Here is a 27,025-nt window from a genome sequence, read left to right as displayed (position 1 = left end):
AAACAACTAACATAGACTTTCGTTGTGATTAATTTGATTAAATGCATGTTTAATATTCAAATGAACTTTGTAAAAATGCTTTAAATCCTTCAATTGGTATCAGAGCCATAGGTCATGGGCTTGATATGTTTTTAGGGTTTAAAGATGCATATATGGATTGTAAATTCATTTAAAGTAAAATAGTTATACTTGATTTATTTTAATATGATTGAATAAAAATCAAATGGAGTGAAAGGGGTTGTTTGGGATTTTGGGATTTCTGGTTTTATGTTTTGATGATCGATGCTCTCTTTGTATGCATATACGTATGTATGAACATTAGAGCATAGTTGCATTAAAACCCCACAATTTTACTTCATGAAATATATGATATTAAGAGCATGAGATGGTTAAAATGGAATATTGATTTTTTCGAAAATAGCATGAACATTCATATTTGTTCATATGCATGTTCTCGGTGTTCTTGATGTTCTTGTTATGACATCTTTTTTATCCATAAGTTAGGTGACTAATTTTGATAATTGTGTTAGTGGATTTTTCCCCCAAGATAGGTCAAAAGATGATGATGATGCTTTATTATAAAATTGAAAGTTTTTCAAAATGTTTCCACTCGATAAACATTTACTCACCACACTAAAATTAATAAGATTACTTTGGTGAGTGTGTAGGGTCTATCTAGATGTAAATGATGGTGATTTGGTATAAAATGCAAAAATTGATCAAATTATTCCTATCACTAATTATTTACGCACCACACTAAAATTAATCATGATTATTTTGGTGAGTGTGGTTGGCCTACCTAGTCACATTCATGACTATTGACCTAATTAAAATGAGACCAATTTAACTACCCTCAAAGAAATATTAAGTTGATAAGAGAAATGGCACTTTGAATGCTATTTTGTGGCCTTCCACCGTGGTAGTCCCTTTTTGAGAGGCACATGTACACTTTGTTGTACCTCAGTGAGGCAACATCCAGCACTTGCGTGGCACATGTACACTTCGTTATATTGAAGCAGGCACTGAAGGAGATGGTGTCGCCAACCCTGTTGATGATGCTTGACCTTTCTTGCTTTTTTATTGTAAAAAATTTGTCCTGTTTGAATAGCATGCCGAACGGCATTTTTGTTTTTGTGTTGAACATTGATGGTCGTTTGACCGTTTATTTATGTGTGCCGTTTTGATAGATTGATTTATGGCATTTTATTTCATTTAGACTTGTTTCCACGCTGTATGCCGAAGGCGATTAGCTCGAGGGGTATTACCAAAGGTAAGTAGCCTTGGAATGTTTGCATGAGTATGTCGTACGCATTAGTGCCGTTAGGCGTGATGTTGTAGGCATATACCGAATGCAAAGATAGTTGTGCACAAAATGGCTGAGCAGAGCCTTTCATTTATTGTAGTGTTGCTAAAGGCACAACGTACATTAGAGAGGGTGCCGAACAGCAACACCTCATGTAGGATTATAGATGAGGGGATAGAAGGTCGTGCTCGTCACTTGCAGAAGTACTTCAAGTGATCGGCGTTCCAAGGCCGACTAAAGGTCTGTCTATTGGAACCGCGGATTCGGTAAGTACCTTGGCGACAAATGTTGACGACTTTGTAGGGCCCTTCCCATGAAGAGCCGAGGGTGCCTTCGATAGATTTTTTGTAGCCAAGGATACTTTGCACAGGACCTAGTCCCCAATTTTTGAACGATCGATGTTTAACGTGCGATCGGTTTCTTCGATGAGGTCGAGGTTCAGGGCTAGTTTGGCTCTGTTTTCCTATGGCTCATAGGATGCCTTTATAGGGTCGGCACGTTGATTTCTATAGGCACAACAGATTCGGTACTGAAGGCAAGAGAAAATGGTGTTTCTTCTGTAGATCTTCAGTAGGAGATGTTGATGGCCCATAGTGTTTTTGGCAATATCCCTGGCCATCCACCTTTGGCTGCTTCGAGCTTTTTCTTCAGTGTCTTCTTGAAGATCTTGTTGATGGCTTCCACTTATCCATTGGGTGTGGGTTTGCTGGAGATGCGAAGAAGATGTTGATGTTGAATTGGGAGTAGAGGTGCTAAAAACGAGATTAGTCAAACTGGTGGCCATTATCCGTGATGATTGTGTGTGGAAGGCCAGAGCGGCAAATAATGTTTTTCCACACGAAGTGCTCGATTTTGGCGGTAGTTGTAACAACCCGATCCTAAATCAATTTGTATTTATTAATTTATTATGAAAAAAGACTATTTTTCCCCTCGAATATTATACTAATATAAAAGTTGACTTTTTGACCTAGAGGGAATTTAGAAAGATACGATTAAATCAATTGTACCATTGCGTAGATCACGTCGAGACGAGACCATAGACACATAGTGGGCTCAAATTCGAGTTGTATTAAGAAAGATACGATTAAAACTTATGTAGGGGCAAAATGGTAATTTTGCTAAACTGGATTTTTAAAATCCAAATCTCTCTCTCTCTCTCGCTCCCCAAGCCCCCTTCCTTTGCTCGAAAACCCCTCCCCCTGACTGAATTTGCAGCTGCCATTTCTGGCCACTAGAGGCCACGACACTAGAGCCAAATGGACCAGCCGCCTGCCAGACCGCCAAAACCACCACGAAAAAGAGCCGGTTTCCCTTGAATTTCTCCGGCCACCAATTCCGGCAATCAAGGTATGAATTTTCATCTATCCTCGAGTTCTAGCTGATGGTTGTGTAGGATTTGATCGATTTCTAGCTTAGATATAGATTTTCAACCCAAAGTTTGGCCGAATTTCGGGTTGAAATTCCGGCCATTTTCGGTCCTTTTTCGGGGTAGGCCCAAGAACAAAAGTGACTCCAATCAATGCCCTGATCCTATGGTAGAAATCTTGGCCTTCCATTTTGAAGTTTTCGGGCCACCAAAAATTGATCAAACCACCCACGTGCTGCCGGCGCTTAGGCAATGTTGTGGGCCCACATTTTGTCCTAAAATGATCCCTAGATTGCCACGGGTGCGTAGGTGTGCTCGCATTTCAATTTGGATATTGTTTAAGCCTCGAACGGATTTCGCTTATTGAGCGATTTTCGGGTTCGATATGTTTGGACTGTTGGATCGAACTCAAATTCACGTATGTTGTACCTTGTATTTCTAGGATCGTATAGGACTTGACGGATTGTGAATCGGAGTCCCAGATACTCCGAAATCGTGAACCCTTGGGGAAGATAAATCATCACCATTTGATCGTGCGATCGTGATCAATTCGACCGTCCGATGCGGACCAAATTTGCGGGGTAGGTTTAGAAGAGTGTGTTGAGCCTAAAGGAACTCCCGAATTTGTGATCGGAGGTTGTATGCCCTGTGGGCCCATATGACCCAGTGTAGGAAGTTTGACCCTCGATTGACCGTGAGTCTTCTGAGATAGTATCGTCCATCAAGTAGTGCTAGAATGACTATGTAAACCAGGTTTAACTGTTTGTGAACTGCTCTGATTATGTTTGGATTACGTTTTTATGTTATAGTGTTTAATGATATTTTGGGTGTTGTTCTGATATTCGAAGTTTAGTGTGTTAACTATTTATTTATTATTATTAGTATCAGTTTTAATAAAGTGAATGATTGGGTGATAAGGGAAAATTTATGATGAGTTTCAGAATATGGTTTTCAAACCCACCTCAGGAGTACTCCCCATGTGGTCCTTGAAACAAAATTTTCATTTATGACATGCCCCACGAGTTTCGGTGATGCTTAAACCGTGTGGTGCTAGGATATGCCTTCTCGGGCCGACTATATGTCCCCCAAGTTCTGCGAGGATTGCAGGTCGGGTAGACTTGGTGTCTCTGAGGCTTGTGAGGATTGCGGTTCGGATAGACTTGGTGTCTTCGAGGCCTGCGAGGATGGAATTGACGAAATAATTTTGGAATTGACGGATTATTATTGGAATTCACGGAATGTAATTGGAATTGATGGAATATGGATGGAGGTACGTCTAGGTGGAGAGTGTTCTAAGTTTTAAGGATTTTATATAGTTCACAATTAATTTCTTAAGCGATAAGTTTGTTTTATAAGTAAAAGAGGAAAATATATGTTTTAGTTAAGCTGTTGTTGTTGACATTAATATTTTACGTGTTCAATGTTATTTTAATAATTTTCTCATTTTCTTACTTATCTGTAATAAGTTAATTATAAATCCTTATATATATAATTATAATTGGGTTTTATGTGAGTTTAAGTGTCTTCGGCAGTTGTTTGTTTTATTTTTATTATATTATGAATCTAAACCAGTAATACATAAATTGATTTATGAATTAGAGGAAGTCCAGTGAGCGGACCTTTGTTTTATAAATAATTTTATGCAATTAAAGATATATTATTTGATCCTGAATGAGTTGCCCCATGAGTCCTAGGGATACCCGGACCGTGCGGAGTGAGGAAATGCGGATCAGGTTGACTAAATGTCCCCTGAGTCCTACAAGGATTGCGACCCGGGTCAATTTTGTGTTACCGAGGCCTGCGAGGATGTGTCACAAACCGTGACACGAGGAATTGATGGTATAATGTGGGAATTAACGGAAATTAAGGAAATGACGGATATATGATGGGTACACCTAGGTGGAAGGGAAATATTTACTTTTCAATGTTTTAAACTGATTTAATGGTTTATGTAAACGTGTGAATTGTGATATAAATATAAATATGCATGTTAAATTTCTGTACAAGTATAGAATGTGAAAGTTATTGAGCATTTCTCTAAAGAAAGAACTACGTGTGGCTTGATCCCTTGTTAAGGGTACGTGCGACCTACAGTTACTAGGTGCAACCGCGAGATCAGGTAATTGAAAAGCTGTTCAGTTAGGTTATTTTGAAATCTATAAATGTATTCATGTTGTTTCTTTGAATCCGTTTCTGTTGGCAAAACATTTTATTTGTTTTTGAGAGGCCCGAGGCCATAAAGATTAGATGTTGGTTGCTTGAATTATGTATTGAGCATGCTGAGCGATTGTGGATATATGTATATTGCTTTAACTACGGTGGAAATATTTGGGAATAGACTATTTACAGGCGAGACTTTGCCGAATTTTCAGTAGAAGTCCAACTTGAAGAAAATTTAGTTTTTAGTTAGAAGGGCAATTTGGTAATTTGTGTCCGGCCTTTGCCAAGTGTCGGACACGCACAGGGTTTGGCTCATATTCTGAAGTGGAATTTGGAGAATGATGTACCTTGCCGATTTGTAGCAGATGCTTTTGGCTTTGGCTTTGTCGTTTGGTAGCATGCCGTCAGCTTGGTAAGAGTAGATTAGGTCCATCCAGCTGGGCTCCTACCGACCGGCATGTACCTTAGCTTCAGTAGTGTTACGCTGAGCTAGTACTTCGATTGATACGTGGCACCAAACTTGGTTGTCAATAACTAATGCCAGTCGTGAAAGCGCATTGGCATGGTTGTTCTCTGACTTGAGGATTTGCCGAATTTGATAAGCATGAAATTATTTTAGCAATGGGTGGGCCTTGGTTAAGTAAGTTGCTATTGATTTGTCTTTTGCTTTAAGTGTGGTGATAATCTTATTAATGACGTGCTGAGAGTCACTACAGGTGTTGAGCTGTTCGGCACCCATGCCTGCTAAGAGAGCTTTGTATTCATCTTCATTGTTGGAGGTCTAGAATTGTAAACGTATGATGTATTCACTTTTCATTTGGTTAGGTGCCGTCAGGACTAGGCTGGCTCTGCTTCCTTGTTGATTGGATGAACCATCAACGTGTATTGTCCAAAGAGGGATCTTTGAGTCAAACGGCCCTTCGGCATGTGGGAAGCTTGGTGTTGTCAAAGATAGCTCTGGCGGGAGTTCGTCTGCCAAAAGGAGCGTGAATTAGGAGATGAAATGAGCTACGGCTTGTCCTTTTTCGATAGGTCTGGGCTGATAGTAAATGTCAAACTCGCTGAGCCTGATGGCCTATTTGATTAGCCTCCCAAATGTTTCTGGCTTCTACAAGACTTTGCGCAAAGGCTGATTGGTGAGCACCGTGATGGTGTGAGCCTGGAAGTAAGGCCGAAGCTTGCGAGGAGAGATGATAAGGGCGTAGGCGAGCTTCTCCAGCCTCGGGTACCGAAGCTCAGCATTTTGTAAGGCATGGCTGGTGTAGAAGATAGGAAGTTCGGCATTGTTGGGCCTGCGTATCGATATAGAGCTGAGTGCCATTGTCGTGACCAAAAGGTAGAGGATGAGACTCTCTCCTGGGAGCAGTTTGGATAGCAAAGGGGCCTTGCTCATGTATGCCTTAAGGTCCTAAAAGGCTCGATCGTATTCGGCATTCACGTGATTTGCCATTTGTTGCTTTTGAGGGTGAGCTGAAATTCCCTAGAATGGCCAACTGATCTGTTTCTTAATACTCAAATACCACAGCAGGATTGAAATACCGTAACAATCCTGTAAGCAAAATTCCAGAATACGCAGTAGCAATAAATTCAAACAAAAACAAAAACAATCGCATAAGGGACACAAGATATTACATGCAGTAAAAAACCTCAAGATGAGGAAAACAACTGCGGGCACTATGCCAGAAAACAAATCACTATGAGAAAGAATACAAAAATGTCTTACAAGTTTCAACTCACAATATTAACGCTCATAAGGCAGACTTGCCTACTCGCCTTTGCTACTCAACCCAATCAGTGGTCTTGTCTTCCTTCATTAATAAGAGATGGCACAATGCTGGTCTTGGCTGCTCACACCTTAAGGCACGATTGTTGATCACCAACATGCATAATGCTCATGAACTCACACATATATGAAAAGATGATGATGTAATCACTCATGGAGGCTAACAAGGAACAGCCACATGAGTTTTCAATATAAACTCTCAAAAACTCTTTGCAAGAATATTTTTTTGTTGTATTTTTCTAAAAGCAGAAGAGTAAAAAACAACACATGTCCCTTCTTATTTTTCACACTTAAAACTAGGTCAGAGACCGAAAAAGGCATTTAGCAAAAATGGGCTTTTTGACAAATAAAGTATTTCTTTAAAACAAATAAAGTCACTTAACTAAAAACCCAACTGAAACGACAAAAGAACCCTTTTGCTTAAATAAACACCAAACTAAAGAGTATAAAACATCGTCAAAAACTTACTGATGTCTAACACTAGATTATGTAAGACTGAAACCATATATTAGTCCTATACATATGACAGCCACTTTTGATGAACTTGCAAATATGCAAATATGAATGCATGGATGCAAAACATACCTTGGCATTGTCTCTAAGCCACATTGATCCAGGATAGCAGGACGTCACTTAAAAACTGTATGTTACACTCAAAGACCTACTCTATGTTTTTGTAACAGGAAATTGCCAATATACCAAAAGTTGGTCCTAACAATCTCTTGGCATTGTCTCTAAGCCACATTGATCCAGGATAGCAAGACGTCACTTAAAAACTATAGGTTACATTCAAAGACCTACTCTATGTTTTTGTAACAGAAAATTGCCAAGATACCAAAAGTTGGTCCTAACAATCTCCCCCTTTGGCATTTCCTATACAAAAACTCTAGTTACAAAAATTGGTCCTAACAGTCTCCCCCTAAACCAATTACAAGTGAGTGAAAAGAATTCCTCAAACATGACCACTTGCAATAGAGAAGTTAACCTAAATTCTGTACCACTAAACCAAAATAACCAGTGAAAATCATGTATGACTAAAAATACAATATGTAAGTAAAAATAAAACTTAGAATGTTTACTCCCCATTTTTTGGATAGGCAATGGAAAACTCCCCCTCAAGTAAATAACCAATTGCACATCAAATAACCACTCCCAGAAAGAACAGTGTAGGCAAAAATTCCAAATTATAAATTCTCCCATCAATGTGTGCAAAGACATAGGTAATAATGAATGAGCAATTAGGCACACAAGATGTGAATTTTATAAACCATTGTCACAAGCGAGATTTCTAAGCAAAGCTTGTAAGGAAATATCAAGTCAAAATTGAAGAGGAACAATGAGAACCCACAACATCAAATGTTTTTAAATATCTCTTTATGTTAGGCAACACCATATAATCAAGGTTAGCAAAAGTTCACAGGTGTCCTTGGTGTGAAAGTGAACCAATAGAGATAGGAATGACAATGCATACAAGTTTAATTCAACATATTCAGAATTGTGCTGTATTTATTTATTTTTCCTTTATGGAGCACAGTCCACAACTTTATTAAGCTTTCTAGTGACCTGTAACAAGTCTTAGGGTAGATGCTCCCAAGCCAGAGGACTTTAGGGCACTAAGTATATCAAGGATACTTCATGGGCTTAGCAACTCGAGTCAAAAGGCTTCAAAGTTGTGACATTATATTTTTTTTTTTGGTTGTTTTTTTTGTATGGACCAAGCCATCCCGTATTCAACGCGACCCTCGACATTGGTTAGGTAAGAGGTCCGGCTACTTTGGGATAACCTGAGTCAAGCTCCAAAGATATCTATCATTGTCGTTTAAATTAAAAGCTTGCAACATAGGCATTCATATAGCTCATATTGGTGTGCGTGTGCCAGAACCAAAGAAAGCCTATGAGAATTTTTGCTAAGCAAGGATTAAGGCTATAGACTAACAAAGAAAAATATCTATCAACTGAGAGCACAGTTAGTCCCTCACTTAGACTAGAAAACCCAATCTTAGTTCAAAGAAATACAAGCTGATGACAATATAATTGAAAAGGCAGTGCAATGATGTACTACAAAGCTACAAAAATGAAACAGAAAAATACCATAAACTGATAAACCTATTCGACATGGGGATACAACAATGAAATTTGAATGCAAAAAAAAAAAGAAAAAAAGCGAGTTCATTCAATGGAACAAATACCAAGAGACTTCCTGAGAGTTTGAAAACGAACATTGTCTAATGGTTTTGTAAACAAATCAGCCAATTGTTTTTATGTGCAAACAAACTCAAGACTGACCACCTTTTCTTCAACCAATTCACAAATAAAATGATGCCTAATATCTATGTGTTTTGTTCATGAATGTTGAACTGGATTTTTGGAAATATTTATTGCACTCAGATTAACACAAAAAAGAGTTGAAGTACCTTGCTGAATGTCATAATCACTCATCATTTGCTTCATCCATAGTAATAGTGTGCAACAACTTCCAGCAGCGATATATTCTGCTTTAGCTGTAGACAAGGAAACACAAGCTTGATTTTTGCTATCCCAAGACACAAGAACCTACATAAAAGCACCCTACAGATGTGCTCTTCCTATCATCAATGTTTCCAACCCAATCCGCATCAGTGTAACCTGCAATTTCAGAATTTGAGTCAAATGAATAATATACACCTAAAGTTGGAGCACCACTTACATATCTGATGATTCTCTTGACCTCATTCAAGTGCGACACCTTTGTATTTTCCTGAAAGCGAGCACACACACCAACATTGAATGAGATGTCAGGTCAACTGGCTGTTAAATATAAGAGGCTTCCAATCATGCTTCTGTAAAGTGTTTGTTCTACACATTTTCCAGATGGGTCAGCATCAATTTTGTTGTGTGTAGCCATAGGATTCCTTGTTGGTCTGGCAGAGCTCATACCAAACTTCTTTACCAAGTCATTTGCATACTTGGTTTGAGAAATGAAGATACCATGATCTTGTTGCTTGACTTGCAGGCCTAGGAAATAGCTCATCTCAAATTCGATGCTCATAATTTCAGTAAATTCTTTTACAAGAAATTCAGATGTAGACCCAAAAACAATGTCGTCGACTTAAACTTGGGCAACAATCAATTCCTTTTTGGTCTTTTTGACAGTTTTTTCAACAACTCCTCTAACATACCATTTATTCAGCAAATAGGATGACAACCAATCATACCAAGCCCTAAGGGCTTGCTTCAACCTATAGAGAGCTTTTCTAAGATGATATACATGATCAAGATTGTAAGGATCTTTGAATCCTACAGGTTGTTCTACATATACCTCTTCCTGTAAAACTCCATTTAGGAACACACTTTTCATATCCATCTGGTGTAGTTTGAACCTTAGATGACAAGCTATAGCTAAAAGCAATCTAACTAATTCAAGCCTTGACACGGGAGAGGAAGTTTCATCGAAATCCAACCCTTCAACCTGGGTATATCCCTGTGCAACCAACCTTGCTTTATTTCTTGTAATAACACCATTCTCATCAGTTTTGTTTCTGAAAACCCATTTAGTACCTATCACATTTGAGTCCTTGGGAAGTGGAACTAAGTACCACACATCATTTCTAGTGAATTGCTCTAACTTCTCTTGCATAGCCATGATCCAATCACAGTCAAGGAGTGCTTCTTTTGAATTTTTCAGTTCCAATTTGGAAACATCGCACAGATGAGTTACCTCATCAACTACTTGGCTTCTTGTCCTTCTTTGATCATTTAAATCTCTAATAATATCAAATGGTGTATGGTCTTTTTGGGCTTGCCAAGCACTAGGTCTAGGAGGAGGTGAAAACATATCTTCTTCTGCATGCACTTCATAATTAATGTCAGCCACCTTGTCCTTTTCTTCTTGCCTAGGAGTTGCTGGAATAATATCATCATTATCATCTGCACAAGAACCAAATGACATATCAGTATCATTGACAACAACATTAATTGATTCCATTACTGTACATGTCCTCTTGTTAAACACCCTATAAGCCCTGCTAGTGAGAGAGTAACCCAAAAAGATGCCAGTATCACTTATTGTATCAAACTTTGCTACGTCATCAGTAGCTCAGTTGCACACAAAACTTTTGTTCTCATTCACCTGAATACAATAGCAATTATCCTTGGATCTCATACCACTCATAACCTTATCTCCTTGCAAATCAGTAACATAGTAAGAGAATAACAGTAAGCTGACCTCTTCTTCTTTGTAAGCATATTGCATCTAGGCTGTATATGACCTAAAACTCCACAAAAATGACAGATTGGTATAAATTTCTTTGGGTTAACCTTCACTTTAGTAGAAGAAGATTCTTTGATGAATTTAACGGCTTAGACCTTTCACTTTCAAAACCCAAGCCCCTCGTATCACCAGTCCTTTTTCCAGACTTAACATCCTGTGGTTATAACACTTTCCCCAGGTCGACTGTTGAGACCGATTTCGTTCCTCTTCGATCTGTCTGACCCTTTGAAAAATGAGTCAAACCACAGGATCTGTAAATGGCGGGTTTTGCGTCCCTGTCTTTCTTGGTATGTCGTTCGATAGGTGTTTCTACCATGATTTTCGTCTTCCCAGTTGTTGTTGTCTGCTGTTCGATAGTGCATCTGATCCTACTGAAAAGGCTTCAGTCCAGCCGAATGGTAGGAGAGTACGGTTCCGGGAGAGGTAGATGCATAGTCTAATTCGTTGGTTTCTTCCAGGCCGATCGCGTTATAGCTTCGGTGTAGTAGGGACTTTGGGCCGAGCGTGTTCAGGCATCTATCGCTATGTCCAGCATCGATCCAAATCAGTAATAACTGCCGTTGCTTGTGCTGATCATTGAGTCTATCTTGACAGTCGGAGTAGACTTAGAATTCTTAATGTCGTTCCTCCAAAGAGGGCACTAACAGTCTTCGAGAGGTGGAAGGTTTGGTGGGTACCGATTGCTTTCCCTTATCGCAGTAGTTGGGCTTAAACACACTTTTCAGTGACTACTCCTACTGATGTTGCATGGTTTGTTCGAGACTGCCTTGCAGCTGAGTCGAATGCATTTACTATATGTAGAGCTGCCTCTAAGTGTCGTCAAGCTTGGAAGATAGGATATTTTTGTGCTCATCTTTGCCATGTCCTGTCGTAGAGATTCTACCTCAGCCAAGATGTTGGCTTCTGTCACACCCCGGACCGGCTCCGCCGTAGCACGATATTGTCCGCTTTGGGCCTCCCTCACTGCCCGCACGGTTTTGTTTCTAGGAGCTCACGAGCAACTTCCTAGGGTGGTCACCCATCCTGGGATTGCTCCAGCCTCCAACTCGCTTAACTTTGGAGTTCTTACAACTCCGAAGCCAGTGAGCTCCCAAAAGGCCTCGTGCTAGATGGATGCGGGTGTGCACATATAAGGCACATCGCCCCCTCTCCGTTGGTTGATGTGGGATCTTACAATCCACCCCCCTCAAGGGCCCGACGTCCTCGTCGGCACACTCGCACCGCACGGCAGAGTGGCTCTGATACCAAATTATCACACCCCGGACCGGCTCCGCCGTAGCACGATATTGTCCGCTTTGGGCCTCCCTCACTGCCCGCACGGTTTTGTTTCTGGGAGCTCACGAGTAACTTCCCAAGGTGGTCACCCATCCAGGGATTGCTCCAGCCTCCAAGTCGCTTAACTTCGGAGTTCTTACAACTCCGAAGCCAGTGAGCTCCCAAAAGGCCTCGTGCTAGATGGATGCGGGTGTGCCATATAAGGCACATCACCCCCTCTCCGTTGGTTGATGTGGGATCTTACAGCTTCGGTGGTGCTTTATCGAGCGGATGTCTCCAGTCGTGGGGTGATTGGCGGAGGAGCGAGGCTCGCTCTAGTGTTGAGACCCAAAAAGGAGCCTTCGGGCGTGAGGGATGAAGGTGGTTTCATCTTCTCTCAATAGAGATATGGGTCGATAACGATCGATTCCCACAAAAAACGCCAATTTGTTGGTGCTAAAAACTAGACAAGTAGGGGTAGGACCAACTTACAGATGATGTGGACGATCAAGGGATCGGATTTGCCTTCAATAAGCACTTCCCTCCAGTAGGTGACTTTGGATATACGCTAAAGAGAAAAAAAAGTAGTGGATGACACTTAAGGTACTGGTATGGTACTGGCCGAAGGCCCTTCGATGCCAAAGTTAGCTAAAGGAGAGGGGAGTTAGCTATTAGCTAAAGGAGAGGGGAGTTGGGTATTGACAATGAAAAGGCATGTATGTCACGTAGAGCTCACTTACCCTAAACTTTGGTGCAAAGGGTTCTTTTATAAGGAGTTTTGGGTGTCCTCTTAGTGTGAAGTGTCGATGTGGGATTCGTGGGAGTGCCTTTAGGGGCTGCCACGTGTCCCAACAAATATACCATAGCAGAACCAGAGAAATTCTTGCAAGATACTATCTGGGAGGCTAAATCGACAAGGGGTGTCGACCGCACCAACTAATTATGGGCCGGTAAGTGAACAATTGACAACTGGTGTCGGGGCACCTACTGATTGTGGGACTGGACCTGCTAGAGTAGGCTACGTGGCCATCCTTGGCCCAGAATCGGTTGTAGGTGTCGAGGGCATCTATCGATTATAAGGCTGGGCTTGCCAGCATGGGCTATGAGGGCCTGCTTGGTGTCAGGCCCGTTCTACATGTCATGGCATGAGTGGCTAATAAGGTATAGTACAAACAAGCGTGTTGTGTGAACATACCTGAAGTCCTTGTCTTTGATGGACTATACAACGACACTAGGGATGGCCATGGGTCGGGTAGGGAGCGGGTATGACAATACCATCCCTGTCCCCATGCACGTTTAATAGGTTTTAGGGAATCCCCGTCCCCATCCCTGTCGAGGAACTACCCCTCCCGAAGCCCTCTGTTTTTTTTTTCTTCATAAAATCAAATGAATACAAAGCAGGTGGGCCAGATTCTCCTGAGAACAAATCTCGACCAAAGGCCTCTCATGAACTTGAGACTTTCAGCTTAAACAATATTCTCTCTGCACATAAAGAAGCCATTTGCCAAGCATATATATATATATATATATATATATATATTATATAGAGAAAAAAGATTACAGTAGACTTGTAATCAAGACTTGAGATACAATTTAAATACAGAGAGACTTGAGACTAGAGATAAAGAGAAGATTAGGAAGAATTAAGAGCAGAGGGAGGGGGAGAGAGAGAGGTGCGGTTGGAGACTAGATAAGATTAGGAAGAATTAAGAGAGGGAGGTTAACTTAGGGTTAAACATAAATATTATAATTATATATTTATTTATTTAAATATAAACATATATATATTCAAGTCGGGTTCGTTGTACCTGATACCCGTTTTGCCCTGAAATCTCCCCCCGTTAAGGTCGAGGACTCGATGAGGACCCACCCCCGCGGGGATTTCTGCCATCCCTAAACGACACAGACAAAAACCTCTTTGAGAATAAAACACACGCACGCCAAAGAAAGAAAAGGAACACACATTAACACAAAGATTTATAGAGGTTCAGCCTCGTGCCTATGTACTCTTGGTGATCCATCTGAGAAATTCACTAGTATGTAAGAACAATTTTGGTTATAACTTAAACCCCTTTAGCTCTTACAAGAACCCTAGCTCTCTTTCGTCATCCTTTGCTCAAGATCTACAAAATTCCTTGAAAATGAATTTGCATTGGACGGCACATGCAAGCAAAAGGTTGAGCTCAAAGAAGTGTCTAAGGTGACTTATGTAAAATATGATCTAGTTGACAACCAAATCCCTGCACTGGCACTTATCCAACCTCCACGTAGGTCTGAAAGGATCAGTAAAGCGCCTGAAAGGTATTAGGGCTTTCATCATGTTCTTTTAATGGAAGATGATCAAGAAGATCCTAGTACCTACACAAAGGCAATGTGAGACATTAATTCGAAGAAATGGCAAGAAGCCATGAAGTCTAAGATGAATTTCATGTATGCCAACCAAGTCTAGACTCTGGTTGACCCACTCGAAAGTATTGTACCAATACGAAACAAATGGGTCTTCAAGAGGAACAAGGGCTTAGATGGCAAGGTGGAAACTTACAAAGCTAGACTACTGGCTAAGGGTTACAAAATAGAAAGAAGAGATTGACTATGAAAAAACTCTCTCTAGTAGCTATGATAAAATCCATCCGCATACTTCTCCCCATGACAACATATTATGACTATGAAATATGACACATGGATGTGAAGACGACTTTTCTGAATGGCCACCTCCAAGAAGAAATCTATATGGAATAACCTGAAGCCTTTATATCGGACAAAGAAAATGAGAAAGTATGTAAGCTTCAGAGGTCAATCTATGGCTTGAAGCAGATTTCAAGGAGTTGGAATATACATTTTGATGAAGCCGTTCAAACTTTTGGTTTTGATCAAAACAGTGACAAACCTTGTGTTTATAAGAAGGTCAGCGGGAGTGTTGTCGTATTCCTCGTGTTGTATGTTGATGACATATTAATGTTTGAAAACGACATAAGCATGTTGACCTTGGTAAAACTGTGATTATCAAAGACCTTTTCAATAAAGGATCTGGATAATGCATCTTACATACTAGGTGTCAAGATCTATAGGGATAATGCGAGAAAATTGATTGGATTATCTTAATTCCTGTATGTAGATAAAGTGCTTGGAAGGTTCCACATGGATCAATCCAAGAAGGGTTTTCTACTTGTTCGACATGGTATCCACCTGTCTAATTATATGAGCCCTAAGACCACGAGGAAGTGAAGTAAATGAGCAACATCTCATATGCCTCTGTAATTGGGAGTTTGATATATGTCATGCTATGCATGAGGCCTGATATCAGTTATATTGTAAGAATTACAAGCATATATAAATCGAACCCAGAATTAGAACACTAGAATACTGTTAAAACTGTGTTAAAGTACCTTAAAAAGATCAAGGACATGTTCCTAGTCTATGGAGAGAACCTAGAGTTATAAGTGGAATGATACACAGATTCAGATTTCGAATATGATGTTGATGATCGGAAATCCACTCCTAGATATGTATTCACATTGAACGGAGGGGCAATCAGTTGGAGATGTTACAAGCAGCACACAACTGTAAATTCAACAATTGAGGCAGATTCAATACAATGGCAAAACGACATTAGTGAAAAGATAAACTTGAAAAAAAAGAAGGCAATACGACGACAATAATAAAGCAATACAAAAACTGTATACTCCTACCTTTAAAATTTCATTCCAAGACAGACTTAAAAAAAGAAGCAATACAAAAGCAATATAGAAGCACTAAGGGGCAATACGATGGCAATAACAGGGCAATACACCAGACATAATTTGTTCTAATTAAGGAATCTTTTTCATGTCCAATTCAATTAAATTTCCAAACATAAATGTAAGAAGTCATTACTTCCCTTTTAGACGAATATTTCAAGTTAATCAATGCCAATCCACACATTCTAATAACAAATTTTACAAATTACGTTTACCTAAATCTGGATATGCCCAAACTCTATTTGATGCAGTTGGTGCGCCGTCTGTGCCTTGTTCACCGTCCACAATGGTCACCTCAGGTGAGCTAAGGAGCTCACCTTTTGAGTTTCAATCGTTTTCATCTTCAATTAGGTTGGCAATTTTTGGGATTTTGCTTTCAACCTTCTGCTATAAAACAGAGAATTTTATTTCGGGAGGGATGAAAACCTTCGAAACTCACAAGATGCAGAAAAAAGGAGAGAGAAGATGGAGAAATGGGGTTTCATCTCACCTTCACTCACTTTATATTGTTTTGCCCCTTCAGTTCATCGCCAATGTACAAAGGAGATGCGCAAGAGGTTTTTCCACCAACTGCATAGACATACCTCAAGAAAGAAAGAGAGATACCACAACTCAATTTGAGAATTCAGTGAAGAAAAACAAAGTGGCTGATTACAAGGTATCTATAGGGATTAGTTTTATAGGCTTTAAAAAAAAGGAGTCATTTGAAGAATGTTTAGTTACACCGAGGCCAAGGTTACCTATTTCCTTTTTTATTTATTTATTTATTTATTTTAAAGGAAGCAAATATAAAGGCACAATGTATCAAACTGACCCCATGTTCCTTTTCAAACCAACTAACCATCTTCATTTCTAGTTTACTACAATCCTTCTTTTTGACCTAGCCACTCTCTCTCAATGGGAAAGAAAAGCCAAGGCTTGGAGACTTAGCAGCCAACCCCCTTTGGAGGTGGGTGACCTCCTTTTGCTCTCCCCCCTCCCTCCCCCTGTCCCCTGCCTCTGTCTTGCCCCTCCCCTCTCCTTTCTCCCAGACCCTCTCTCCTTTCCTTCCTTTGTTTCCCGTCCTCTCTTTCCCTCCCTCCTCGAGTTCTTCCTCACCCTTTTCTTTTGCTGTGACTTTGGGATTTTCTCTTATTTTGCAGGGAGTGTGTGGTTGGGTGGGTGGTTTCGTTGTTCTGCTCCTATTTTGGATCTACTTTGCCTGGGGATTGTGGTAGGTTCGTAAATGCAGAATTGGAAATACAGGGGAAACAATTAAGGAAATGTCATATTTTCATTCATACCCCCTATGTACCAGATATCAGGTACTTTATACATGATTTGGATGATGCCACATGGCAGTCATACCGAGGGAAAAGGATAACCGTTTCCTAGCTTTTCGGGAAATAGAATCTAAGTTATGCGATGATCTTGCAGAGTGATATGGATAGTGCAGGGTGATGTAGTGTGGGTGACGGTCCTATCAGATTGCCTTTGTGTTTCTGTGGCTTGGGTGGTTTCCCCTGTACCGCCGCAATTGCTTTATTGTTTCCGTTGTTGTGTTGCCGGCCATTTTTATTTTTTATTTTTGGTTGCTTCGTTTGTTTCTTTTACAGATTTGAGATTTGATTCATGCTAGAAAACTACTTCAAATATGTGATTTGGTGGCAAACGGGGTGACCAAGCGTGTTGTGCGGTTCTCTTTAGACTTTTGTGCTGCTTTTGTTTTCAACCCGTTTGTTGTGTTGATCAATATTCTCTTCTAGTTTTTACTTGGAAGAGTCTCTAGTGCTTGATATGCATTTTTTCCTCCTACCACTGGTGGCTATTTCTCGGCACCTTCCCTTCATCACCGTCTTCAGCGCCTCGACCACACAAGGGTCTCCTTTCCTTGGTGACTCTTATGCTATTGGGGTTGCTTTTAAAGTTCTTATGTTACTTATTGCTTGGATTATGGTAGCGCTTTTTGTAGCTTTGGTGGCTTGTCCGCCACCATTTTCTGTCTCGAGCATTGGTTACTGGTTCATCTCCGGTGGGTGTAGGCTTGTGTTGATTGTGCTGCTATTTAGTTATGGGTGGTGTGAAATTTCCCTGTTCCCTATTCACTGCTTTTTGTGTGCACTTTACTTTTCTAGGCCTTATGTCCTCCTTAAGTTTTATAATGTAGTAGATTTTATGCCTTCTTGTGTTGCAGTTCGTCGAATTTCTTTATAGAGTTCACTTTGTCGTAACCGGCTTTTGCCTTCTATTTAATAAAATTTGATTCCAACCCCCCAAAAAAAAAAAAAAAAGTATCGAATTGACAGTAAATGCATGACAAAAAGTCAATTTTGGTCTTTTTTTTAAATATTTTAAATCACTTTTACCATTAGTGTCCCTCTAGTTTCGATTAGATCACTTATGTCCCTACGGTTATCGATTTGGATATTACTCTTTACTTATGTTATCTATTGAAGGGCATTTCGGTACAATCTTGCATCCCCTCTTTACCAGCCAGCCAACAGTCATGAACAGCCCACACCCAATCCAGCAAGCTACCACACCCTGTGTTACTGAACCACCACCACAGTCACCCAAGTTGACCCCAACCCCAAGATCTTTGACAGCAAACAAAGCAAAACTCAAGATCTTGAAAAGAGTAAAATCCGAGTGCACTTGACTAATAGGAAGAACCCAACTCTCCAGCTCTTCTCTCCTCTGTCGCACGCATCTGACCAGCACCTCAGTTCAGGAGACCATGCCCCCAAAAGCCTACATAAAGGAGAAACATAAGGAATAGAAAAGGAAGCAGCAACCCATCACTCCCATTGCCACCAGGTGCCTCTCTTGTCTCTTCTCATTCCTTTCACTTTTTTTTTTATAATTTTGAGTTCTAATCTAAGCTATTTCTCTGGCATAGAAATAGGTTAGTTCAGTTTTTGTTTCAATTTTGATTTTTAGGGGGTTTGGCTTATAAGCCTGTTGTTTTGTATTTGATTAAGCTCTAGCATAACCCAAATGTAACACCTCTTGTGCTAAATCGGAATGCTCTTCGCATTCCCACAGCTTGTGCTAAATCGGAATTTCGAACGACACGGTTACATCGGAGATATGGCGATTCAAATGGAGTAACTAGTTGATAATTGTGATGTGGTTCAAAATTCGTAACGACGTAAACATCACGTTTCTTCTCATAACCCACCCAAAAATGGGCAAAACAATTCTCTCTTATAATTGGCTTTGGTAGTCGAATCATATCTGATCGATCATTAAACTTCTCATTTCTCAAACCTTCTTTAGAACAACACCACCCTCTCCTACATACTTTCCCTTCCAAATTTCGAACCAATTTGTCTTTTCTCACACTAAATCCAATGCCCTTTGCATAACTCATATAATATTCTTCCGCTAATTCTATCGTTCTAAACTCTTTCCCCATAACATCTTCTTTCCTCGGTGCAATCATGTCAACACCATTATCATCACTACTTTGACTAACCATATGTTCGACCGACATATGCCCACTCTCTGTTGCCGGTGCCCTGTGACTCGACCTTTCACAACCACCCAGATACCCTGAATCACTACAACCACCCTTTGATGTCTCTACACCCCTGTCCATCTTACCAGACCCCTCCATGCTTGAGAAACATAATTTCAAATTGAAATTACATTATACTCTATGTGTTCACATACTTTCTCTTAAAAAAAACACAAATGAATAATCTCATGCAATTGCACATACTCAGGTCAATAATTGCACCATGTATAACTGTTTCGTAACCAAAAACATGCAATTGCATCAACTCATTACCCAAAATACATTCAAGTCCTAAACCAGAAAGAGGGTTCTTTGAAATCTTACTTGATGTTTCCATACTTTCAAAGCCTCCTCCTTACACTTCCTTTTGCCACCAACTCAAATGTTGTCGTTAACAGCCAAGGATCTTCGAAATCTTTACAACCTCGTTGTTATTACAAATCCATTCCCCTGCGAAATTGAAATTCTATATCAGACAATGCCAACAGAACAAACTAAATTAATTAAATACCTCCAATTTGGTGACCATTTCATCATGGAGGTTGGACCCACCATCAATTCGGTATATGTATATGAGTTTTGGGCAAGTAGAGAGAAGAGTTGAGGACCTCAATTCGGTGAGCATTACCTTCTTGCAGATGCGTTTTGCCCAAGCACAGACAAGAGTTGGACGCGCTTAGGATGGATTTGGGCAAGTGAGAGGAAGAGTTCCTGGCGAAGCAGAGACAAGAGTTCTTCGCCAAGCAGAGACAATGGCCAAGCAGAGACAATGGGCAAGCAGAGAGAAGAGTTCGTGGAGGCACTAAGGATTGGATTTGGGCAAGCAAAGAGAAGAGTTCCTGGAGGCGCTAAGGATTGGATGGGCTCTTAGGATTTTCGATTTGGGCAACCAGAGAGGAGAGTGCGCGTCTTCTTCATCCTCCAAACCTGCCTTTCTCTGCGCGTCTTCTTCATCCTCCAAACCTGTCTTTCTCTTTCCTCACATGCCACTCATGTGTTGAATAACAAATGCCTCAACAAGTTACTAAGTCATTGAATCTCAGCCATCCTTTTTTAATATGGAAACTCAGCCGTTGGATAGCTGGCTTTACCAGTATAGCTGAGGCATTGCAGAATTTTCAGTAAATGCATGACAAAAAGTCAATTTTGGTTTTTTTTTAAAAATTTTAAATCACTTTTACCATTAGTGTCCCTATAATTTCGATTAGATCACTTATGTCCCTACGGTAATCGATTTGAATTTACTCTTAACTTATGTTATCTATTGAAGGGCATTCCGGTACAATCCTGCATCCCCTCTTTACCAGCCAGCCAACAGTCACGAACAGCCCACACCCAATCCAGCAAGCAACCACACCCTGTGTTACTGAGCCACCACCAGAGTCACGCAAGGTGACCCCAACCCCAAGATCTTTGACAGCAAACAAAGCAAAACTCAAGATCTTGAAAAGAGTAAAATCCGAGTGCACTTGACCTATAGGAAGAACCCAACTCTCCAGCTCTTCTCTCCTCTGTCGCACGCATCTGACCAGCACCTCAGTTCAGGAGACCACGCCCCCAAAAGCCTACACAAAGGAGAAACATAAGGAATAGAAAAGGAAGCAGCAACCCATCACTCCCATTGCCACCAGGTGCCTCTCTTGTCTCTTCTCATTCCTTTCACTTTGTTTTTATAATTTTGAGTTCTAATCGAAGCTATTTCTCTAGCATAGAAATAGGTTAGTTCAGTTTTTGCTTCAATTTTGATTTTTAGGGGGTTTGGCTTCTAATCCTGTTGTTTTATATTTGATTAAGCTCTAGCATAACCCAAATGTCACACCTCTTGTGCGGATTGCTGCTCACAGTCGCCTAAGAGAAATCATACTCTCTTCAGAGTGTTACACGTGTTTTTTTATAATAATATAACCACTTGCAATAAAATATCACAAGGTTGCTGGCTGGAGTATGTATCGTATTCAATTTTCTGTTTTGTTTTTATATATTTTATTTTGGCTAGAAATAGAGTATGATTGATGCTGCTGTAGACGGACACAGTTCTGGTTCAAGTCCACATTTCCACCAAATTTCCACCACAACTCAAAGAAACCGATGGCCACTTCTCACCACGAGACTGCGGGAGTCCAAACTCCACTACTAGATGACGTCGTAGAGGGTGCCGTCGACTACAAAGGCCTCCCCGTACACAGATCCAGATCAGGCGGCTGGCGTTCCGCGTGGTTTATAATAGGTACGCCCGCACTGGATCATCGATGCAGTCATTAAATATTTCTTTTTTCAAGCATAATTAAATTAATTTTTATAGTGAATTTTGATTTCAATTTTGCAGGGGTGGAGGTTGCCGAGAGGTTCGCATACTATGGAATCAGCTGCAACCTCATCACCTTTCTGACGGGGCCTTTGGGGCAGTCCACGGCCACGGCGGCTGAGAATGTCAACATTTGGTCCGGAACGGCGTCGTTGCTTCCTTTGTTGGGAGCCTTTGTGGCCGATTCTTTTCTTGGACGCTACCGCACTATTGTGTTTGCATCTCTGCTCTATATTTTGGTACGCGTCCGTTCCTCTCTCTCTCTCTCTCTCTCTACATTACACGCACGTGACAAAATTGGTTTCATCCATGAGCTGAACGGTAGTCTTTATTTTCTTATTTCAAGGTGATAAAATGTATTTAATAGAACATGATAAAATGTCAATCTTGCCCTTATCGTATAAAACAATTCTGATAATTACCCTTAAAAAAAAAAAATGTCATTTTGCTCGAGAAATGAGAGGAAAAGGAAATAGTGGAGAAAAACACGGTTGAATTATATTATTATTATTTTTGGGAATTGTTTTAAAACTAAAGTGCCTCATGGTAATTAACATATTTTCCATTATTTAAATGAATCACATTCTCTCTCCTTCTTTTTTATTTTTTTATAACTTCTCATGATGCATGCTTTGATCTTTTTTGAGTAGATTGGTTGGCAGTATGTTAATGTTTGTCCATTCCTATTATTTTTTCACCAACCATATTCCAGAAAATATTAATATTATATTTTTCACCACATATATACTTATTTCCTTTTCATTTCCTCTCATCTTACCCTAATTAAACCATTTTGCCTAAAATAAAAGTTAAAAACCATTATACCCTTATCTAAACTCCATCTCAACTCCAGTCCATCTCTCTCCATGCAAAACAGAGTACAATGTTATTCCTCCATGCAAAAAGTTAAAAAATAGTCATTTTTTGCTTAACAATTTTCATTGGCATGTAGTTTATTTCAACATAATTCCATCTATTGTTATCTGTTCTCAATTGTTTTTGTTTTTAATAGGCCGCTCATGTCTTAAAAACCTACTTTGTATTTTTCTCAGACTCTCCCCAAACTACCAAAACATGTATTTGTCAAATAATGTCATCTATCTTCGACCAAAAAAACAAATTGTCATCTATCATGTGTATTGTTCCCCCCCTCTTCTCCCCCCCGGCGGCGTGTTTTTTTCTCTAAAATAATCCTTCTTCAAAAAATTGTAATTCCTTTCTTTCTTTCAATAAAAGAGTTCGATTTCCATACATAAATCGGAAAGGTCCAAATAAATGAGGACAAAGTATGATGGCATAATATAATTGAACTCTAATAAGCTGACATTGAATCCACCAACAAAAACTAGTGAGTAGATGAGTATGAAATCGAAATATAGCAGAGTCCCCAGTTGGGGCTCTAAACCCTTGGATTGCAGCACCCTCGTTGGCCCCGGGCCTCATGGTTATGGCAGCTACAAGATTTTCTGTTCATCTTTGTTTAATCTTAGTTTTTTTTAAAGACTTTTATAGTAATTTTCTATAGGGGTAAGTAGGATACATGGCAATAGCCCCCCATTTTTTAATTTTTTATTATTTTATTATTTAAATAAATAATAGGACTGCATGCCTGTGTGTCCTCCTCTTATAAATTCTTGGAGTAACTTTGTGTATTCTATAAAATACAGGAAGTAGGGAACAAACTTCTGGGTTCTTGTTATGCCTTGGAGAATAAAGGACTTAAGCTTGCCAACCATAAAGCATTGAATGAAAACAATAAAATGAAATATTATTGAATTGGAATAGAACTTTCTTCAGGCAATCCAAAGCCTGATTGCCTTTGGATAACTATGGGATTTGTTCAGAGGTTTTGGAGGATAAATCGATTATCATAACTGAGGATCGCTTTAATTCGCAGCGCAACGTGAAGTAATGATCCTATTTTGTCACGGTGGATCCTTTTTCAAAACCGGCCCACTTTATCCCTGGTTTGAAAGTCTTCAGATTATGTTCTTATGATGAATGAGGTTACTGAAAAATGATTATTTATTCTTCAGGAGTAACTATGAATTCATGTTTGAGTATTATTTTGTACTTCTTGCTATGTCTGAATGCTATCATTCTTGAAACAGGGACTTGGCTTGTTGACCCTGTCAGCCGTGCTTCCTTCTCTCACTGGTTCTGACTGCCAAAATTTCAATCAATCCACATCATGTTCTTCTCAGTTTCAAGTATTGTTCTTCTTCTTCTCTCTGTATCTGGTAGCTGTTGCGCAAGGTGGACACAAGCCTTGCGTTCAGGCTTTCGGAGCTGATCAATTTGATGCGTCAGATCCAGAGGAGTGCAAAGCCAAAAGCTCATTCTTTAATTGGTGGTATTTTAGCTTATGTTTCGGTACCACATTTACACTTATACTATTGATCTACATACAGGACAACCTGAGTTGGGGTCTGGGTTTTGGAATTCCTTGTATTGCGATGGTCCTTGCCCTGTTTATTTTCTTGCTCGGAACTAGAACTTACCGGTGTAGTATCAAAGGGGATGAGGAAAGCCCATTTGTAAGAATTGGAAGGGTGTTTGTCGCTGCATTAAGGAACTGGCGAACTACTCCTTCAGCAATAACTTCTGAAGAGGAATCCCGCGGAACCTTGCCTCACGAAAGTTCTGAACAATTCAAGTAAGAGAGTTAATTGTCTGCATATTTTTAGATTAAAGAGTAGGGAGAAAGTAGCAACAAGATTGAATACGGAAGTTTGATATATATCAAAACCCAGTATTTCTTTCATGACCCTCTCAGTAATCTGTACTTAAAAGCAATTGATGAAAGACAAATATTAGTGTTGGAAACATGTCCATTATATTTTATGGCATTTGACAAAATTCCATTATATTTCATGTTATCATCTTTCCTGTTATCATTTTAACTCAATAACCTTAATTAGTTGAAATTTAGGTCAATTTAGTTGAGTGGCATTTTCATGCAGCACTTTTCTTTCTTATGTACTAAGAACATCTTAGAATTTAATAAAATGATAGTTGTCTCATTGATGGAATTTTCATACCTGTGATGCATTTATTATATTCTTAGGTGGTTAAGGAGGATGAATTATTACATTTTTAGGAGTTTCACCGTAGAATGGAACTGTTAAGTATGTCTCCAACTTTCACTTGCACAGTGATTTCAACTAAAGAAACTCCTATGATATTATTTACTGGCAGGTTCCTGAACAAAGCATTGCTTGCACCGGATGATTTGAAGGAAAGCAGAAAGGTGTGTACTGTCGCTGAGGTTGAAGAAGCAAAATCTGTTCTTAGGCTTTTTCCAATATGGGTTACATGCTTGGCATATGCGGTTGTGTTTGCACAGTATTCAACTTTCTTCACTAAGCAAGGTGCCACCATGGACAGAACAATTGCACCGGGCCTTGATATACCAGCCGCTTCACTTCAGACTTTCATCAGCATTACCATTGTCATCTTCGTTCCCATTTATGATCGCATTTTTGTTCCAATAGCTAGAGTTTTCACCAGGAAACCTTCTGGAATTACAATGCTGCAAAGAATTGGGATTGGTATGTTTATATCTATTATTTCCATGGTAGTTGCAGCTCTAGTTGAGATGAAAAGGCTCAAAACTGCCAAAGATTATGGTCTGCTTGATATGCCAAGTGCCACAGTTCCAATGAGTATTTGGTGGTTGGTTCCTCAGTACTTGTTGGCCGGATTGGCCGATGTTTTCACGATGGTTGGTCTGCAAGAGTTTTTTTATGATCAGGTGCCAAATGAATTAAAGAGTATCGGACTTGCCCTCTACCTCAGTATTTTTGGTGTGGGAAGCTTTCTGAGCAGCTTTCTTATCTCCGCCATTGATGACGCAACCACTTGGGCAGGTGAAACTAGCTGGTTTTCCACTAATCTCAACCGTGCACATCTGGATTACTTCTATTGGCTACTTGGTGGAATCAGTGTAGTAGAATTGGCTATCTACTTGTATTTTGCAAAATCTTACATTTATAATAGGGCAGGTACAGTATAAATACGTGCCTTGCTCAGTTGCATTTCATAGAGAAATGCAAAGGAGCATTATGATTTAAATAGGACTCTATCCATCACTTTGTTGTAAATCTAAAAAGTGAATTTGTATGATTGCAGCTACCTGGCAGTTACGTTCTCTAGTTTTTTTGTTTTTTGTTTTTTGTTTTTTGTTTTTTTGGTCAAACGCTGGGAAGGGGAGCGGGTGTAATATATACATGGGGTGGGTTTTTTGAAAGATCATCTCATATGGCTCGAACCCGGTTGACAATTTTGAGGGAGGGGGGAGAAAGTTGCCGCTCAAGCACTGCTGCAAAACCCCATTGTCTAGAATTGGATATGAAGAGTTTGGTACAATAAGGTTTAATTACATTTTTGGTTGCTGGGGTTAGGCTATAATTTAAATTTGGTCACTGAAATGTGAATTTTTCCAATTTCATTATCACAGTTCGCGTCGTTAGCAAATCAAGTCCAATTGGTTAATTCCGTCAATCTCATTGCGCTTTCACCCTCAGCCCAATTATCTCTCTCCTTTTTTCTCCTTCTCTCGCACAATCAGTCCTCAATTGAGAAGGATAGGATGGTTGTTAGGGCTTTGGACGAAATCAATTAAATAAAAAAGCTCATGATGATGATGAAATAGCGGAAAGCCCCAATCTTTCTTCGCGTTGGAGATTAGGTCAGTTTGGGGCTTTCATTAGGATTTTAGATTTGATTTTGTTTGTCTTTTTGCGTCTCATATATATATATATATATATATATATATTATTCATAACCATAAAAGGCATACAAATATCGGCATGAATATAGTGGCCTCATTAAAACATTCTTAGGAAAACTACACGGGACAAACCATATGGTAAGAAAGAATACCACATATGCCATGGACTAACACAAGAGTCCAACTGAGGCCATTTTGGATTGCTACAAAAATCAGAAAAGGAGAAAAAACCCTACTAGGCACCAACACAGTTGACCCACAAGAAAGAAGCACAATGCATCCCAATTGTCAAAAGAAACCTTCTATGAGAACCCATAGTCCTTTGTACAACACAAGGACTACATAGCACACCAAGGGTCAGAGACACAAAAGAACACACCAAAAATCACGAAGACGACAGTAAAGAGGAACCCAATAGAAGCACACCAACTCAACCCAGAGGCTGACAAAGAAAAACAACTATGGCCAACCATAGTTCTTCGGATGACGCAGAGAGGAGAAAATCTACAAAGGGTAAACACAAAAGAAGGAGAAACAAAACGACAAACAAAACATGAGATCGAGCGAAGAAAAACCCCATAGAGAGCACATCACCGCATCCTAACACTGTCAAAGGAAAACTCCTATGAAAGAACCA

General features: G+C 39.8%; 1 protein-coding gene across 7 annotated transcripts; it reads left to right on the top strand.

Moving 5' to 3' along the window:
- Window positions 1–18,621: 18,621 nt before the first annotated feature.
- Window positions 18,622–25,806, top strand: LOC117634615 (protein NRT1/ PTR FAMILY 5.10-like). 7 transcript variants are annotated; one of them, XM_034368794.1, is made up of 6 exons: window positions 18,622–18,648; window positions 21,146–21,293; window positions 21,376–21,578; window positions 21,678–21,895; window positions 23,768–24,312; window positions 24,855–25,806. In XM_034368794.1, exons 3-6 carry the CDS (start codon window positions 21,440–21,442, stop codon window positions 25,669–25,671), a joined length of 1,719 nt encoding a protein of 572 aa, XP_034224685.1. In that variant the 5' UTR covers window positions 18,622–18,648; window positions 21,146–21,293; window positions 21,376–21,439; the 3' UTR covers window positions 25,672–25,806. The 7 variants fall into 7 exon arrangements, with proteins under 7 accessions (XP_034224685.1, XP_034224686.1, XP_034224681.1 ...); XM_034368790.1 differs by lacking the exons at window positions 18,622–18,648; window positions 21,146–21,293 and adding exons at window positions 20,610–20,932; window positions 20,965–20,982; XM_034368791.1 differs by lacking the exon at window positions 18,622–18,648 and adding an exon at window positions 20,610–20,982.
- Window positions 25,807–27,025: the final 1,219 nt, after the last annotated feature.

This window comes from Prunus dulcis, chromosome 7, assembly GCF_902201215.1.
Source record: "Prunus dulcis chromosome 7, ALMONDv2, whole genome shotgun sequence".
NCBI classification, from domain to species: Eukaryota; Viridiplantae; Streptophyta; class Magnoliopsida; order Rosales; family Rosaceae; genus Prunus; species Prunus dulcis.
Note: the sequence above shows the minus strand (reverse complement) of the source record. Positions and strands in the feature narration are given on the sequence as shown.

Bases quoted from the DNA above. Each gene is read 5' to 3' on its own strand.
- LOC117634615 (XM_034368794.1), top strand. From the start codon at position 21,440: ATGGCCACTTCTCACCACGAGACTGCGGGAGTCCAAACTCCACTACTA. The intron at 21,896-23,767 runs GTACGCGTCCGT...TTCTTGAAACAG, and splicing joins CATCTCTGCTCTATATTTTG to GGACTTGGCTTGTTGACCCT. The intron at 24,313-24,854 runs GTAAGAGAGTTA...ATTTACTGGCAG, and splicing joins GAAAGTTCTGAACAATTCAA to GTTCCTGAACAAAGCATTGC.